General features: G+C 47.3%; 1 protein-coding gene and 1 long non-coding RNA gene across 23 annotated transcripts in view; one reads left to right on the top strand and one right to left on the bottom strand.

The window, feature by feature from the left end:
- The window catches only part of DIP2A (disco interacting protein 2 homolog A), a 111,739-nt gene extending 102,298 nt beyond the window's left edge, over nucleotides 1-9,441 (bottom strand). For all 22 annotated transcript variants that reach the window (XR_012431853.1, XR_012431850.1, XR_012431849.1 and 19 more), the window contains exon 1: nucleotides 9,114-9,441. Coding sequence is in view for 12 of the 22 variants with exons in the window: in XM_074033845.1 (XP_073889946.1) it covers nucleotides 9,114-9,204 (91 nt within the window). In the remaining 10 variants the exon portion in view is untranslated. The remainder of the gene's footprint in view (nucleotides 1-9,113) is intronic.
- Nucleotides 9,442-9,621: 180 nt separating this feature from the next.
- On the top strand, nucleotides 9,622-14,348 carry LOC135969776 (uncharacterized). The gene is made up of 2 exons (XR_010585175.2): nucleotides 9,622-10,007; nucleotides 10,302-14,348. It is a non-coding gene; the product is annotated as an uncharacterized lncRNA (long non-coding RNA).
- The last annotated feature ends 3,314 nt before the right edge of the window (nucleotides 14,349-17,662 follow it).

The following is a 17,662-nucleotide window of genomic DNA, read 5'->3' on the forward strand; positions in this document are numbered from 1 at the left end:
AGTGTAACATACAAGTCAACTAGTCAGTATGTATAATTTTTAAAGATTTTCAAACATGTTTTATAAATCGAAATGCCTGATTGTCCTTACATACACAAACTGAAATATTTATTAAACTAAGCAATAGCTTTAAAATGTTATAAAATATATAAAGAAATAGACGATGACATCCATGTCTTTCAGCTACTATGTTCCAGTTATTCAAACGGCTGAGGCAAGAAGATCGTTTGAACCCAGGAGTTCAAGGCAGCAGTGAGCTATCCTCACATCACTGCACTCGCACCTAGGCAACAGAGCAAGACACTATCTTAAAAAAAACATAAAAAATAAATGGCCGCGCGCGGTGGCTCACGCCTGTAATCCCAGCACTTTGGGAGGCCGAGATGGGCGGATCACGAGGTCAGGAGATCAAGACCATCCTGGCTAACACGGTGAAACCCCGTCTCTACTACAAATACAAAAAAACTAGCCGGGGGTGGTGGCGGTGCCTGTAGTCCCAGCTACTCAGGAGGCAGAGGCAGGAGAATGGCGTGAACCCGGGAGGCGGAGCTTGCAGTGAGCCGAGATCGCGCCACTGCACTCCAGCCTGGGCAACAGAACGAGACTCTTGTCTCAAAAAAAAAAAAAAAAAAAAACACAAAAAACTAATACTGTGAATTTTTTAAAATACTTACCTCATTTAAATTTTTACTTTTATTTATTTATTTTTTGAGACAGAGTCTCGCTCTGTCGCCCAGGCTGGAGTGCAGTGGCCAGATCTCAGCTCACTGCAAGCTCCGCCTCCCGGGTTCACGCCATTCTCCTGCCTCAGCCTCCCGAGTAGCTGGGACTACAGGCGCCCGCCACCTCGCCCGGCTAGTTTTTTGTATTTTTAGTAGAAACGGGGTTTCACCGTATTAGCCAGGATGGTCTCGATCTCCTGACCTCGTGATCCGCCCGTCTCGGCCTCCCAAAGTGCTGGGATTACAGGCTTGAGCCACCGCGCCCGGCCGGTAAATAATATTTTTTACTAAAAATAAAAGATTTCTGAAAACAAAAACATTTAGTGAGAAGAGGTATTATTTTACATTTTTGCAAGTCACTTTAACTCTGGCTTCAGAGAAGACAATATGGGTTCTCATACCTGCTCCTGCATCCAATCTGTTGCACTGTGTGGTGTTTTGGTTGAAGTCTATGAATCAAAGCCTTTTTCAGACAGACATGCATTTGGAAAAGGGTGGGGTGTCTCAGCAGCCTTTTCAGATCACTGTGGACACTTTTCCTTGATACAACACCAAAATCAGGCAAGGGATAGTCTCTTAAAAAAAAATAGTTGGGTCCCGGTGCGGTGGCTCACGCCTGTAATCCCAGCACTTTGGGAGGCCAAGGGAGGCAGATCACGAGGTCAGGAGATTGAGACCAGCCTGACCAACATGGTGAAACCCCATCTCTACTAAAAATACAAAAATTAGCCAGTCCTGGTGGCACGCACCCGTAGTCCCAGCTACTCAGGAGGCTGAGGCAGGAGAATCACTTGAACCTGGGAGGCAGAGGTTGCAGTGAGCTGAGATCGCGCCACTGCTCTCCAGCCTGGGAAACAGAGCAAGACTCCATCTCAAAAAAAAAAAAAAGTTGTAATGTAGAATCTAAAACTCTATCAGTGAACTTTTCGTATCATTACATTAAAATCCATTGGTCTATCTTTTGAGTGAATCTTTTACCCATGCACTATGACTTTGTAACATGGTGCGATGGTGAGCTGGAAAATATCAGTTCACAGAATTATGTGGCTCTTCCAAATGTTGACACATTTCATTATATAATATCAAATATTCATTATATTGTCACCAATCTCATCAAAGAAGTCCTTAACTATTGGGAAACTGTCAAGTTCAAGGTAGCAGATAAAAGTGTTTCAAAATTTTGATTTTTGCTTGAAAGCACAAATATTATCATTGGTCATAAATTGTCAGTTATTTTCTTTCATTTATTTTCCAGAAAATGTCCACCAAATACCCAAGTCTCAATAACTGCAGATTGTCTGCTACCAACTTTTTCAAGCAAAAATGGCATTTCACAATAAAAGTAGCTAGTTCGCTTTACAACTCAAACTACAGAACTGCTGTTTCTCAAAACAGGCACTGTCCCTCTTTGTGCAGCAAAAAAAGCACTTCACGTACTTCCCATTTCCTCATGTAAAGACAAAAGGCCAAAATTTTTTAAAAATGTTTACTGCTTCATCAGGGTATGTTTAAGTGAAAGCAGCCCTTTTTGTTTTTTTAAAACTGCAAGTGGACAGGTAGTGAATAATGACTGTTAGTGCCACTTGGAGTCCCTGCCTCAATTTACATTAAAGTGCCAGCAGTTTTCCCTACGATTGCTTTTGGACCATCAGTACACGTGTCAACACAATCAAAATAGAAATGGCATCTTAGTATTATTATAAAAATAGTCTCCCTCCGCCTCCCGGGTTTGAGTGATTCTCCTGCCTCAGCCTCCCAAGTAGCTGGGATTACAGGCATGTGCCACCATGACCGGCTAATTTATTTTTTTATTTTTTTATTTAGTAGCAACGGGGTTTCGTCATGTTGGTCAGGCTGATCTCGAACTACTGACCTGAGGTGATCCACCCACCTCAGCTTCCCAAAGTGCTGGGATTACACCATGCCCAGCCGTAAATCTGACTTTTGACAGCTGAAATATTACCTAGAACACAGTGGACACTGAATAAGTGAAAACAAATGCAAAAACAAAAAGCAGCAAGAACTCCAAAAGAGGGGACAAATGACATGGGAGTTCTGAGAAAGCAGTCACATTAGAGATGATCAAAGAAGGTTCAAAATAAGAGCGTGCTTTGAATATTCCCTCAAAGTTTTTTTTCAGCAACTTATTCTATATTATAAAGATCCTCACCATTCTTATCCATCATTCAAGGGAAATTCTGCTTTCCTGAAACAACAAATATTGGTTCAAATTCTGAATTGTGTTCAGAAGAATTATCGTCATTACGTACCACGTAACTAAAGTGCTCTAGAAAATAATCTAGATGCTGTTCCAGGAGAAATTCCCTATCTCATATTCTGACATTTGTTGTGTGTTTTCTTCAAGAAAAAAAGAAAGACATGAATACCAACAGTGAGCCGAGATCGCGCCACTGCACTCCAGCCTGGGAGACAGAGCCAGACTCCGTCTCAAAAAATAAATAAATAAAAAAGAAAACGCCCAATGCTGCAGTGTTGAGAGGCAGAACAGAGGTGATTAGCGGATTAATGCTGTTATCGCAGGAATAGGTTAGTTATCAGGAATGGGTTCCAGACAAAAGGATGAGTTTGGCTCCCTTCCTCTCTTGTCCACACATTCTCTTGCCTTCTCACCTTCCACCATGGGACGACACGCCAAGAAAGTCCTTGCTAGATGCTAGTACCTTAATATTGGACTTCTGCCCTCTGGAACTGTGAGAAATAAATTTTCTTTGTAAATTACCTATGTGTGGAGTTCTGTTACAGAACACAAACACAACACAAAATAGACTGAGAGAGCATCTGGGCTGGCCTTTGACAGATGAGTAGAATTAGAACATGAGAACCCTTTTTTTTTTTTTTTGAGACGAAGTTTCGCTTTTGTTGCCTAGGCTGGAGTGCAATGGCGCAAACCCGGCTCACTGCAACCTCTGCCTCCCGGGTTCAAGCGATTCTCCTGCCTCAGCATTCCAAGTAGCTGGGATTACAGGCGTGTGCCACCACGCCTGGCTAATTTTTTGTATTTAGTAGAGAGGGGTTTCGCCATGTTGGTCAAACTGGTCTGGAACTCCTAATCTCAGGTGATCCACCCGCCTCAACCGCCCAAAGTGCTGGGATTACAGGCTTGAGCCACCGCGTCTGGCTGAACATGAGAACTTTTATATACCACAAAATAGTTAAGAAGCACAACAAATGTTTATTAACACAAAGGCAATGACAGGCTGTCATTCTGAAAATTAAGAATTATGGGCTGGGTGCGGTGGCTCACGCCTGTAATCCCAGCACTTTGGGAGGCTGAGGCAGGCAGATCACGAGGTCAGGATTTCAAGGTTAGCCTGGCCAACACGGTGAAATCCTGTCTCTGCTAACGATACAAAAAAATTAGCCAGGCGTGATGGCGCGTGCCTGTAATCCCAGCTACTTGGGAGGCTGAGACAGGAGAATCGCTTGAACCCAGGAGGTGGAAGATGCGAGCCAAGATCATGCCACTGCACTCCAGCCTGGGCAACAGAGTGAGACCATCTCAAAACACACACACACACACACACACACACACACACACACACACACACACAATTATATCCCAGATTTTAGAAATTAAAGACAGTTGAAGAGGAAAAAGCTTTGTGAGAGAAGTCTCTTACTGTATACCCACAGAGTTTTCCCCCTTTTTATTTTATTCCATCTAGACTGGAAGTCCTGCATTGTTAGAATATAAGAAATCAAGAAAAAGACTAAAGTTAAAGCTATGGAATACACCTATTAACCAGAGTAAAGTAATCGGAATGGGATAAAGGTAGCCTATTGTGTAGAAATTTCCTCTCTAACCCACTGCAGTCCACGAAAACAAAGAACAAAATGCCACTGTCCATGTTTTAAAAGCAGTTCAACAGCAATAGCTCCAAGACACTGTACAGCACTGGTGTGCCAAAATCAGCTGTGAGGTGTGTCCAAGGTAATTTGTTACAGTAACAGGCAAAGCACAAAAGTTTTGGAATTAATTCTTCTTTAAATACCAAGGTTATGCCTCTAATGATCTCACTTTCATCAATGAACATCCTGATAGGTTTTCAGGAATCACATGTAAGAATTCTTCTCTATGTGTTCATGGTTGAGGGGGCAGGGGGTCTAAGAAAAGTGGGGTTCCATGTACTTTTTTTTTTTTTTTTTGAGACGGAGTCTCACTCTGTCACCCAGGCTGGAGTGCAGTGGCTGGATCTCAGCTCACTGCAAGCTCCGCCTCCTGGGTTCCCGCCATTCTCCTGCCTCAGCCTCCCGAGTAGCTGGGACTACAGGCGCCCGCCACCTCGCCCGGCTAGTTTTTTGTATTTTTTAGTAGAGACGGGGTTTCACCGTGTTAGCCAGGATGGTCTTGATCTCCTGACCTTGTGATCCGCCCGTCTCGGCCTCCCAAAGTGCTGGGATTACAGGCTTGAGCCACCGCGCCCGGCCGGGTTCCATGTACTTCTACTCTTCATCTTCATCTTAATCTGAAGCAGACTCCTGAGTCAAGAGGGCAAACAGCCAGAAAAGTTAAGGAGCACGAACACAGCTATGCCTTATTTCCCTCTTGGGAATCTATAACAGAAATTCAGCAAACTTGCCCTATAGAAAGAAATCATAGCATTCTACCAGAACTTTCCCTCAGGGCCAATGCCAATCACAATGGTTGATGATGAGAATGAGTGAGGATGTTGGAGAATAAGGCCAGGTGTGAGGTATGAAGAAAGGCAGGGGATACTTTCAACAGGCTGAGGGGAAGGCATGCAGGATTTTCTAGATTATTCAGGTATCACTCATTACCAGTTCTGTTGAAGACAGCATCTTTGTAACAGTTAAGCTTCTTCTTCCTTCCAACCTACCAAGCACAGTGACAACTCTAAGTTTTAGGCAATTTCTCAGATAAATGTGAATGCTATAAAAAAGTTATACTATTTTGACAATATATAAAAATAATAACAATGAAACACTAACGTTGGTTGTTTCAGCACTATAACTTATCACTAATATCTCCCTTTAATTATATAAATAAGACACCTTACCAGTTTCAAAGCATTTTCACATACATTATCTGACTGAATCTCGACAGTAAACCTGGAATGTCAATAAAGCTGATATTCACCCCCTTTTACAGCTGACTAAACCCAAGTTTAGAGACATTATAATTCATTGGAGATTCACAGACATTTTACCAGATGCCCACCACTGTGTGAAAATGCCAAAAATCTGCCTAAAACAAAGTCCTTATCAGTAAGCATCTCCAAATCCAACAGGGAGACCCCACGTCAACCACCACCACAATATAAACTATAGAAGCCAGCATTAACCTGTGGAAGCGCCCTGGAAGCAGGTCCACGTGTGACTGTGCCTAAGTAATCACTGACCTATTGTGGCCAAAAGAAAATGTCAGGCCAGTCTAGGAGCAGGGAAAGAAGCCAAGAAGCCAGAGCTTCCACCTCCTCGGCTGCCACTCTACTACTCTGCTCTCTGCTGTCTTTTCCCCTTAACACTTTTTTTTTTGAGATGAGGTCTCACTCTGTCTTCTAGACTGGAATGCAGTGACACTAAAAAGGCTCACAACCTCGTCAAGTGATCCTCCCACCTCAGCCCCTCAAGTAGCTGGGACTACAGGCACACATCACCATGTCCAGCAAATTTATTTTCATTTTCCTTTTGGAAGAGACAGGGTCTCCCTGTGTTGCCTAGGCTGGTCTCAAACTCCCGGGCTCAAGTGATCCTCCTGCCTCGGCCTCCCAATATGCAGACATAACAGGACTGAGCCACTATTTCTGGGCTTTATACTTTTTTTGTTTACCCCCTTTCTCAGCTTACGCTACTTTTCCAGGTTCCTCTCCACATTACATAACCTTATACCTTTACTTATCTATACATCCCCTACATATCTCTAAGATGACAAGAGCATAAATGGGTCCAACAGATAGGAAACATTTCTTTCATTTAAGTACCTGTGTTCTGTCGCACAAATTATAAAGTTCTTTGAGGAAAGGATTCAATTGTCCATGCCTAGCAAGCACTCAAACACGACTACAAAACAACGAAAAACTGAGGGAATAACGAATACACTGGAGCAGAAATTAGGAGCAATATGCAAAAATATGTTTGAAATCTATAGAATCTAAACCGCATATATGTGATTTTCCCTAAAGAGCCTTAACAAATGCGGTACAGTAGATCCTGTCAAACCCATTCCTAATTTAATTTTGCCAGACTGCCTAAAGAGCATCTAATCACCAAGAATTCTCAAATTCATCCATTTCTTTCCTTTTTTTTCCTTTTTTTTTGTGAGAGACAGGGTCTTGTCCTATTGCCCAGGCTGGAGTGCTCCAGGGCTCAAGTGATCCTCCTGCCTCAGCCTCCCAAGTAGCTGGGACTACAGGTGCACACCATCACGTCTAGCTAATTTTTTTTAATACTGTAGAGACAGAGTCTTGCTATGTTGCCCAAGCTGTTCTGAACTCCTGTCTCCAAGCCAACGTGGCCTCCCAAAGTGTTGGGATTACAAGCATGAACCACTGTGTACTCGGCCTGTACTTCCATTTTTAAAAATGTGCCACAAGCCAGGCACGGTGGCTCATGCCTGTACTTTGGGAGGCCGAGGCAGCACTTTGGGAGGCCGAGGCAGGCGGATCACCTGAGGTCAGGAGTTTGAGACCAGCCTAGTCAACATGGTGATACCCTGACTCTACTAAAAAACAAAAATTGGCCTAGCATGGTGGCAAGCGCCTGTCATCCCAGCTACTCGGGAGGCTGAGGCAGAAGAATCACTTGTACCTGGGAGGCAGAGGTTGCAGTGAGCCGAGATCACATCATTGCACTCCAGCCTGGGCGACAGAGCAAGACTCCATCTCAAAAAAAAAAAAACATGCCACATATCACAACATTTTTAAAAAGCTGAATGCTGAATTCAAAATAGTTGCAAGTATACGTTGTATTATATGTAAAACAAGATCACAACAGCATCTACCTCCCTAAGGTTGGTAAGGATTAAATGACTAACTATATGCTAGTGCATATAAATTAGATGTTTTGAGAAATAACTACCCCAGACCCAGCAAAATGTTATCAATCTGAAACTTAAATTAAGAATAATAAGATTATTTAAAAAATGGATTCTAAAAGCCGAAAATGCATTTAGGTCTCAAAAACAGAGTAAGAATCAATTACATGCTTTTCTTCAAGGACTGCAAGTCCTTTCTGACACTGGAGAACTTAACTCTTTCCTAATGACAGCCAAAAGGATTATCAGGACACAGGCCTTGAAAGGGATAACATCCAAATGGGAAATGCCACCCACCACCTCTGAAGCCAGATTACTCCAGTCTATTTTTATCAACCAACCATTTATAGGACTTTTTTTTTTTTACTTTAAAAAATTCCATGAGGGGGCTAACAACTCCTAAGTGTTATGTGCTTTGCATACATTAAAGTATTTTAGCCTCATAACAATCCAAAATGGAAAGTGCTGTTATAACCCCGCTTTATAGATAATAAAATGAGGCACAGGGTGCAGCTCCTAGAGTATCAGGTGCGCGGCAAGGGCTCCCAGATCCGAGGGAAGTAGCTGCCTGCAGACAACGGGCGCAGTCACCCCAGTGAAGCCCAGACCAAGCCCAGACCTACAGCCTTTAGAAAAGCAGGGCTCACACCTTGGGGCAAAAGTGGTCATTCCTCTCAAGATTCTCACAACTGTCCAAACGACCTAGTCAAAGCCAGTCCTTGGGGTCGGATCCCATGGGGGGAGCAGCTGGGTATAGGGAAAGGTCTCCAGAAGTTTGGCAGGGGTCCCGATGTGGGGGTCCAGTCGGGGGTCTTGGGTGCAGGGCCGTTTTGGGGTCCTGGGGTGAGGAGTAAGGGTCCCAGGTGTGAGGGGCCAGGGGGAGGTGGGGTCCTTGGATGAGAGGCGGGACAGTAGTCCCTGGTTTGAGGGGCCGCGCGGGGGTGCCGGGGCTGACGGTCGGGGGTCCGGAGGGGCAGCGCGGGACTCCCAGGGTGAAGGGTGGGGTCCCCGGGGTGAGGGGCCGCGCGGGGTTCCGGGGGTGAGGGGCAGGAGGTCCCGGGGGGAGGGGTGGGGTCCCGGGCGTGAGGAGCTGCGCTGGGGTCCCGGGGGTGAGGGGCGGGGATCCTGGGGGTGAAGGGCAGGGGTCTCGGAGTGAGGGGCCGTGCTGGGGTCCCGGGGTTGAGGAACGGTGTCTCCGGGGCGAGGGTTGGGGTCCCGGGGTACAGGAACCGGGGTTCCGTTGAGGGCCAGGGGTCCCAGGGGCGAGAGGCCGCGTGGGGGTCCCGGGGGTGAAGGGCGGGGTCCCGGAGCGAGGGGCTGCGCGGGGGTCCCGGGTGAGGGCAGGTCGTGGGGGTTGAGGGCGGGGTCCGGCTCACCTTCAGACAGCTCCAGCTCCAGCTCAGCCAGGCTCTCCCGCACCTCTGCAGGCAGCGGCGCCGCCTCCAGCGGGCACCCGCGGTCAGCCATGGCCAGGCCGGCTAGCGTCCGGGCAGAGGCTGGAACCGGACCGGGCCTGGCGGCGGCAGCGCACACCACGGCTACGTCGCTCCCCTCAGGCCAACAACCTACATCCGCCAGGCGAAGAGCGGGAGGCGGCGGGGCAGGGGCGCGCCCAGAGCGGCAACGCACCCGCCCGGGAACGAGCGCGGATGGCTCCTCCGCGCCGCCGCCGCCCCGCGCGCTCCTGAGCGCCCGGCCGGCCCTACGCGGGAGCGCGTACGCGGCGGGAAGGGCGGGTAGCGAGCGCGCGTGCGCAGTGGGTCTCGCGCTTGGGCTGCCCTCCCGGCCCCGCCCAGCAACACCAGAGCCTCGCTTCCATTGGCCCGAAGACGCGTCGATGCCGCTCCGGGCTCCCATTGGGAGAGGCGGGAGAGCGCCGCTCCCGACAGGCTCTGCGCTGGGCCGGCCTGAGGGTGGCTGGTCTGACTGGGCCAGGCCGTCGAGTTGCGGCCCGAGGCGCCTGCGTGGGGATGACCAGCCCGTGGGCGTTGGCGCTGACCCCCCAGGCGCCGCTGGTGGCCCCGCGCTTGGTCCGCCCCCCGACCCGCCCCTCCCGGGGTTCCTCCTCGGTCCCCGCGGCGTGGCGCATCCGCGTTGACCGCTGTCTTCGCTTTCGGGCTGTGTTGACCGCAAACGCTGCGCAGTCCGTGGTGGCGGCGAGGCACCTTTCTCGTGCCTTTGCCTGTGTTCACGCTTTGTTTTAAAAAATAGCCCTAGAAGGACACGTCGCTGGCCCCGAAGGAGCCCCAACAGCCATGTCGGACCGCGAGGTGACCTTGGAGGGCGGGAGGACGGACGAGGGGCCTGGCGGAGCTAGACTGAGAGGGCCCCGCCGCCTCCTGAAGGCCCTGCTCCCCGAATGTGTGGGGGTGTGTCTGACGGTGCGAGCGTGGCCGTGGCCGTGCCCCGGTGCCGCCCGCCTGTTACTGAGGCAGGAGTGTCCGAGTCTGCCAACTTCAGCAGTTCTTGTTCCAGAGCTCCGCACGAGGCTGGCCAAAGCTTTGCGAGACCTGCATACCCTTCTTCCTCCGTCCAGTCCTGCTTCCTTCCCCTTCCTTTCACAGGTGTAGATACCATGTCGACGTTCTCGTACCCCACGCTCAGTCGCGGCATCTGCTTCTGGAGAAACCATTCTGCAACAGTAAAGCTGGTGAGAAGATGGGATTCGAGGCTGCATCACTCACTCACCAGTAGTGAAGTAGGAGGGTGAAGTAGTGAAATGGAATGCACGAGTGGGTGAAGTATCAGACATTTCATATATGCTGAACGTGGTAAAAAGAAGGAAAAAGGGATTGGATAGCTATTGCTTAGTGCCACCGAGTCTCTTAAGAATAGTGGTCAGCTGAAGGCAAGCAACATACAGTTGTAAGCCAGTAAGTCTGTCCTGTTGCATACAGAGAAGCATCATTTACTGCAGCAGGCCAAAGACAAGAACCAGACCCAGGAATTAACATCCCTGTTTGACTGAACTCCAAAAATAGGAAAACACCCAAACAAGGCAATCCTCTTCCACTAAGTTTGGAGCCCTGCTAAGAAAAGATGAGGCCGGGCACAGTGGCTCACACCTGTAATCCCAGCACTTTGGGAGGCCGAAGCGGGAAGATCGCTTGAGTCCAGGAGTTCAAGACCAGCTTGGGCAACATGACAAAACCCCGTCTCTACTGAAAACACAAAAAACTAGCTGGGCATGGTGGCCACGGCTGTGGTCCCAGCTACATGGGAGGCTAAGGTGGGTGGATCACCTGAGCCCTGGAAGTCAGGGTTGTAGTGAGCTGTGATTGCACCACTGCACTCCAGTCTGGGCAACAGGAGTGAGGCCTTGTCTTTAAAAAAAATAAAACATCACACATGGGTTGGAGATACCCGTGTAGATGCCTTCAAAGATTTTGACTCCCCAAACTGCCTTAAACCTTTTTTTTGTAGACAGTGTCTCACTCTGTTGCCCCGACTAGAGTGCAGTTGCTGGATCATGGTTCACTGTAGCCTCAACTTCCTGGGCTCAAACGATCCTCCCACCTTAGGCTAAGTAACTGGGACTACAGGCACCTGTCACCATGCCCAGATACGTTTTTTATTATTTGTAGAGGCAAGGTCTTGTTATGTTGCCCAGGCTTGTCTCAAACTCCTTGGCTCCAGTAAGCCATCACACCTGGCCTGCCTTGAACCTGAAGCCCGCCGGGGTGGCTCACCTCTCCTACTAACCTGGCACTCCTCCTCCTCCCTCCCACCACTTACTGCACAGTAGATATATACTTATGGTTGTTTCTTTTGCATTATTCAGCTGGAAACAATGAGATAGAAAAGAGACTATAGCTCCCTCCCCCTCAAAAGAACTGTGTTACTAATTTGCTGGGGTTTCAGTAACTAGCAGACAAACTAGGCAGTCTCCGAGTTATGGAGGCTAGAGTCTGAGATCAAAGTGTTCACAGGGTTGGTTCCTTCTGGGGCTGGGAGGGAGAATCTGTCTCATGCTTCTCTCCTAGCTTCTGGTGGTTTGCTGGCAGTCTTTGGTGTTCCTTGGCTTATAGAGGCGTTGCCCCAGTCCTGCCTTTATATTCACATGGTCATCTTGTGTGTGTGTGTCTCCAAATGAAGGCATAAATGACACATCATTGACAAAGGTCATTAGACATGGACCTCTTTTTAGAAGGACACCAGTCATACTGATTAGGGCCCCCCCAATGAGCTCATCTTAGCTTAAGCTGTCTGCAAAGACCCATTTCCAAATAATGTCACATTCAGATTTACCAGGGGTTAGGGGGCTTCAGCATCTTTTGAGGGGGACACACTTCAGCCCATAACAAGCTGTACCACCCAGCCAACATGTACTGACAGGAGCTGGGAGAGTTTGGGGCTGGATTATGAGGGTGCTTGATGAAGGGAGCTGGAATGTAAACTTGCCTAGATGTGTTTATTGAAATATGTGATTTAACACCTTGGCAAAGACTGGCTGCAGACTTCCTGCAAGGATAGCTCCTAGAATGGTGGTATAGCTATTGCTACCTAACAAATTACTCCACACTTAGTGGCTTAAAACAAGAATCGTTTATTATCTCTAGGTTACTGTGGGTCAGACATAGTGGGGATTGGTTGTCTCTATTCATGGTGTCTGAGGCCTCAGCTGGAGCAGCTCAGAGGCTAGAGGTTGGAGTGAGTGAAGGTTCATCTGCTCGAATGTCTGACAGCTGATACTGGAGATTGGCTGCAGCCCAGATTGGGATGTCAGCCAGCCCACCCCTACGTGGCCAGTCCCTGTGGCCGAGGCTTCCTCACAATATGATGGCTGGATTCCAAGGGCAATCTAAAGACAAAGGACAAAAGAAAGCTGTATCCTTTTTCTGAACCATTCTCAGAAGTTACATACCATCACTGCGGATACTTCCTATTTGGAAGAAATGAGTCACTAAATCACCCATATTCAAAGGGAGAGGAATTAGGCTTCAACTTCTAAAGGGAAGAATATCAAAAAAATTTGCCAATGTATTTTTAAAACACTACACTTGGAAAAAACCATGGGCCATGGTAAGCAAAATTGAAACGGCAAAATTGCTATGGCAGACAGTGGTGGAAGGCAGTAAAAGGTTAAGGAGTGTGGCATGCTGAAATTTATATACTCCGTGCGTCTAGAAGACATTCCAGATGATCATTTTCCACATGAAGGTGTAAATAACACATCATTTATAAAGATCATTAGGCATAGGATGATGAAAGGGGCACTGATGTCACTAAAATATTCGGTGATGGCTCATCTCTGTAGGCAAGAATGACAATAGAAAGGCTGTTCCAGAACTTGGCTGGGTGATAGCATTGGGGATGATGGGATCTTAAGACAAAAGAAGCCATTCTGGGACATAATGGGGACCAAAAAAAAAAAAAAAAAAACCCAAGAAGCCAAAGGCAACACTTAGCTGATAGAAGTCAGAGGACTGCAATTATAGTAGCCAGCAGGGTCTGAGCGGCAGCCAAGGGGGCCTCACTTGTATGGTTATAGAACTGATTAATAAACATGGCATCCCTGGAGGCAAAATAGATGGGCAGCTAAGGAGGGTACTACTCAGCTGGCAAAAAAAAAAAAAATCAGTCCAGGCACGGTGGCCTGTGCCTGTAATCTTAGCATTTTGGGAAGCTGAGGTGGGAGGATCACTTGAGCCCAGGAGTTCAAGGTTACAGTGAGCTGTGGTTGCACCACTGCATTCCAGCCCGGGCAACGCAGCAAGACTCTGTCTCAATTGAAGAAAATAAAAAAATCAAGATGCTTGTCCCAGTTTTAAAAAATCAGGATTCCATGTCCAGTTTCTGGAACTGAGCCAGTTTTCAGAAATGGAAACATTACTTGGGAGGTGGCCAAATAACCAAGAAGAAGGACTTATAATTGTACAAGTATACACAGAAATGAATCCCCAGGTATTTTTCCAAAGGGTCTGATAGCAATTTCTTTTGATAACTACATCCTGGCGAAAAGTGATTAGCCAAACATTTGGAAGACTTGTGGACACAGGGTCTAAATTGATGTCCAGACACCTAGAGCATCATCCCCTTCTGTTAGAGTGGCTGCGTATGGTGGCCAGGTAATTGATGGAGTCCTGCTAAAGGTCCAGCTTACAGCGGACCCATAGACCTAGTGGACTGATGTAGTGATCATTTTCTTAGCCTTCCAGTGAATAATTGACATTGACATACTTGGCAGTTAATGCTTATTCCAGGTCCTTGACCTGTAGAGTTAGATAAAATGGAAAAAGCCAAACAGAAACCTGAAACTGCCCCATCCCCTACCACGATTATAAAACAATTATCCCAGAGTGGAATGGCAGAGGTAAGTGCCACTTTTAAGGATTCAAGTGATGCAAGTGGTGGTTACCAGCATTTTTGTTTAATTTACCAGCGTGACCCCTGCAGAAATCACAAGGATCCTGGAGAATGACAGCCTACTCTGTTTGCTGTCAACCAGTAGTTGTTTTGGGTACACTGCTACAAACTCATCTAAGAAGTATCCCTGGCTGGCGCAGTGGCTCACGCCTGAAATCCCAGCACTTTGGAAGGCCAAGGTGGGCAAATCATGAGGTCAGGAGTTCAGTATGGCCAACATAGTGAAACCCTGTCTCTACCAAAAATATGAAAAATTAGCCGGGTGTGGTGGTGTGCACCTGTGATCCCAGCTACTGGGGAAGCTGAGGCAGGAGAATCCTGTGAACCTGGGAGGTGGAGGTTGCAGTGAGCCGAGATCATGCCATTGCACTCCAGCCCAGGTGACAGTGTGAGACTCTATCTTAAAAAAAAAAAAAAAAAAAAGGATCCCTAATAGCCTCTCTGCCAGATATGGTAGGTAGTTGTTGACTAGGTGGATTTGTTCTTTTCTGTACCTGTCAGGGATCAAAAACATTTTGCATTTGCATGGAATTAAAATACAGTTTTGCTTGAAGGTTATGTTACTTCTCTTGTTCTCTGTCATAATCCAAAGAGATCTGGACCACCTAGATATCCTGTAGAATATTACATTGTTCCTTTACATCAGTGACATGTTGATCAGCCGGATGAGAAGTGCAGAAGATCCTGGAGACAGCTGCTCCAGAGAGTGGCATATAAACCCTACAGGAATCTAGGAGCCTCCTACATTCTAACATTTTTAGGACTCCATTGGTCAGGGGTGCTCTAGGGCATCCTTTCCAAAAGCTAATGAATTATTGCTTCTTGCACCTCCTGCCGTTGAGAAAGTAAAACACTTGTTGGTTCTTGAACTAGTTCTTGCCTTAGGTTCTGGAGGCAGCATACCCCACACCTGGGAATACTGCTTTGGTCCAAATACTAGTGGAATTGGGAGATTGCCAGTTTTGGAAAGAGCCCAGGACTGGAAAAGTCTGTACAGTAGCTCTGGGTTGTGATGAAGTAATGCTATTGCCTGGGCCATATAGTCTAACAGGTAAGGTTTTGGCATTATTAATGGTGCAGAATGATGCAATGTAGAGTTTCTGACATGCCCAGTGGGAAGTTCACAATGCAGAACTCTGAGGTTCTGTCATGCCACCTGGAGCAGAGAATTCTGTGTGTCTGGGGGGCAGGGGGATGTAGATCTATCTTCTGGTGTGCTACTTGGCTCTGACAGAGATGGAACACCGGACCATAAGCCACCAGATGACCATGCAGCCAGAACTGCCTGTTACGTGTTAAACTACCAAGTCATAACATCAGTTGGGACCAGCAACAGTCCCTCATAATATGGAAGTAGTATGTTCAAGATTGAGCATGAGAATGTACAGAGGTTACCAAAGGAGCTGTAGAGCACAGATGCACATGACTTCCAGAACTGTTGTATCAGCCACAATGTCATTTCACACCTGTGACCGTGTGAGGAGGCCCTTACAACCGGTTGACAGGAGTAAACATTGTGAGTATGGTGTATAAATGGGTTGGCTCAGTATGAGTTCAGAATGAAAATAGCAGCGACATCATAGCCTCCTCAGGGGTGACCTTGAAAAATGGTGATAAGGGCGTATCCTCTTAGTAGGCAGCATTTCAGGCAGAACTCCTGGTCATCCACTTGTCTGTGGAAGAAGTGGCCCAAGGTGAGAATATACATGGGGTCATGGGCAGTGCTAGAGGGCCTGGAAAGAAAACAATTGGAAGTTGGAGATAAGGAGGTGTGTGGTCGGTTTATGTGGTCGGAATAGGCACGAAGTATGATGTTCTTTGTATATAATGTTAATGCCCACCAGAGAGCATCCATGGAAGAAGCATTATGCAACCAAGTATACAGTTGACTCAGCTAGTTGATACTGGACAGCATCTCTTACTGGCCACTGCAGTACTGGCATGATGGGCACATGGACAAGGTAGCCAGGGTGATGGAGTTGGAGGCTGTTCATGGGCCTAACAGCATGGGTTCTCTAACCAAAGCCGATCTACCCTGCTTTGGTTAATATCTCGCTGCCCCTGAATATCTAACCTGCCAGCAAAAGAGACCAATGCTAAACTCCCATTGTGGGTCACTTCATCAAGGAGCACAAACATCCAGGTTTACAGAGGTCTTCAGACAGAGTCCCGTTTTATAAGGAGAGTTTACTGTATTGGAACTCTCCCATCCTGGAAGGGCTGGTGGTTCACGTTGCACAAGAATAGTCTCATATTCCAGATACAAGGCTTGTCTTCTCCTACTCACAAGTGTCAGCCAGCAAGGCTTAAGGAGTGTTTGTTTCACTGACACAATCACGTAACATTTCAAATGAGATTCACTTTATAGCCAAGGAAGTGTAGTGTCCATGGGCCCCCGTGCCTGGCAGAGCACTGGGACAACATGCTAAAGGCACAGCCTCCCAAAGGCATGAGCCACTGAGCCTGGCACTGAAGCCTTCCTTGAAACCATTCTTTGCAATCTTTTTCTGTTACTGACCAGCTGGACAGTCAGTAACTGCACAGGAATGCTTGTGGATCAGTAAATTCAGACACCTTCCTTTCCACAGAAGATGGACCACCAGCTGTACCCTCCCAAGTTTTGCCAACTGGAAATCTTCAAAAATCCAACCCTAAACTAGGTTGTAGTGTAGCAACTATTTTTTTGTTCATTTGTGTTTTGAGACAGAGTCTCACTCTGTCTTCCAGGCTGGAGTGCAGTGGTGCGATCTCAGCTCACTGCAACCTCTGCCTCCCGAGTTCAAGTGATTCCCCGGCCTCAGCCTCCCGAGTAGCTAGGACTACAGGTGCTCGCCACCATGCCCAGCTAATTTTTTGTATTTTAGTAAAGATGGGATTTCACCATGGTAGCCAGGATGGTCTCAATCTCCTGACCTCGTGATCCGCCTGCCTCGGCCTCCCAGAGTGCTGAGATTACAGGTGTGAGCCACTAGTGTAGCAGCTATTTATAGTTCATGCCACCATACGGTATGAATCCATTGGTAAAACAAACCTGTATTTTTTCCTCTTCTGTCAACTGGTCATAGGGAGCATCCCATGAAACCACAGATGTAGACTGAGGGGGTGTGAAGTAGAAAAGGTGGCACCATGCATTTGGCCACTCACTTGGGTCACACACTTACGCCTTGTGAATCTGTTTGGGCATAGTTTTGTGTATACTGTTTCCAGTTTCAGTGGAATGCTGTTGTTTATGTCCAGTTTAATGATTTGTTGTATAGGCTATCTCCTCCTATAGTATGCCTCATACTTCTGTGGGCTGTATTGGGATCAGAGTCTTAGGGGTCTGCAGGCAATTAAGGTGGTATTGTTGGGTTTTGAGAATCAGCATCTCTCTGTGAGGCACTGTATTTGTTCTCACATAAAGAAATGCCTGAGGCCAGGTGTGGTGGCTCAGGCCGGTAATCCCAGCACTTTGGGAGGCCAAAGCTGGTGGATCACCTGAGGTCAGGAGTTCAAGACCAGCCTGACCAATATGGTGAAACCCCATCTCTACTAAAAATACAAAAATTAGCTGGGTGTG

Source organism: Macaca fascicularis, chromosome 3 (genome assembly GCF_037993035.2).
Source record: "Macaca fascicularis isolate 582-1 chromosome 3, T2T-MFA8v1.1".
NCBI classification, from domain to species: domain Eukaryota; kingdom Metazoa; phylum Chordata; class Mammalia; order Primates; family Cercopithecidae; genus Macaca; species Macaca fascicularis.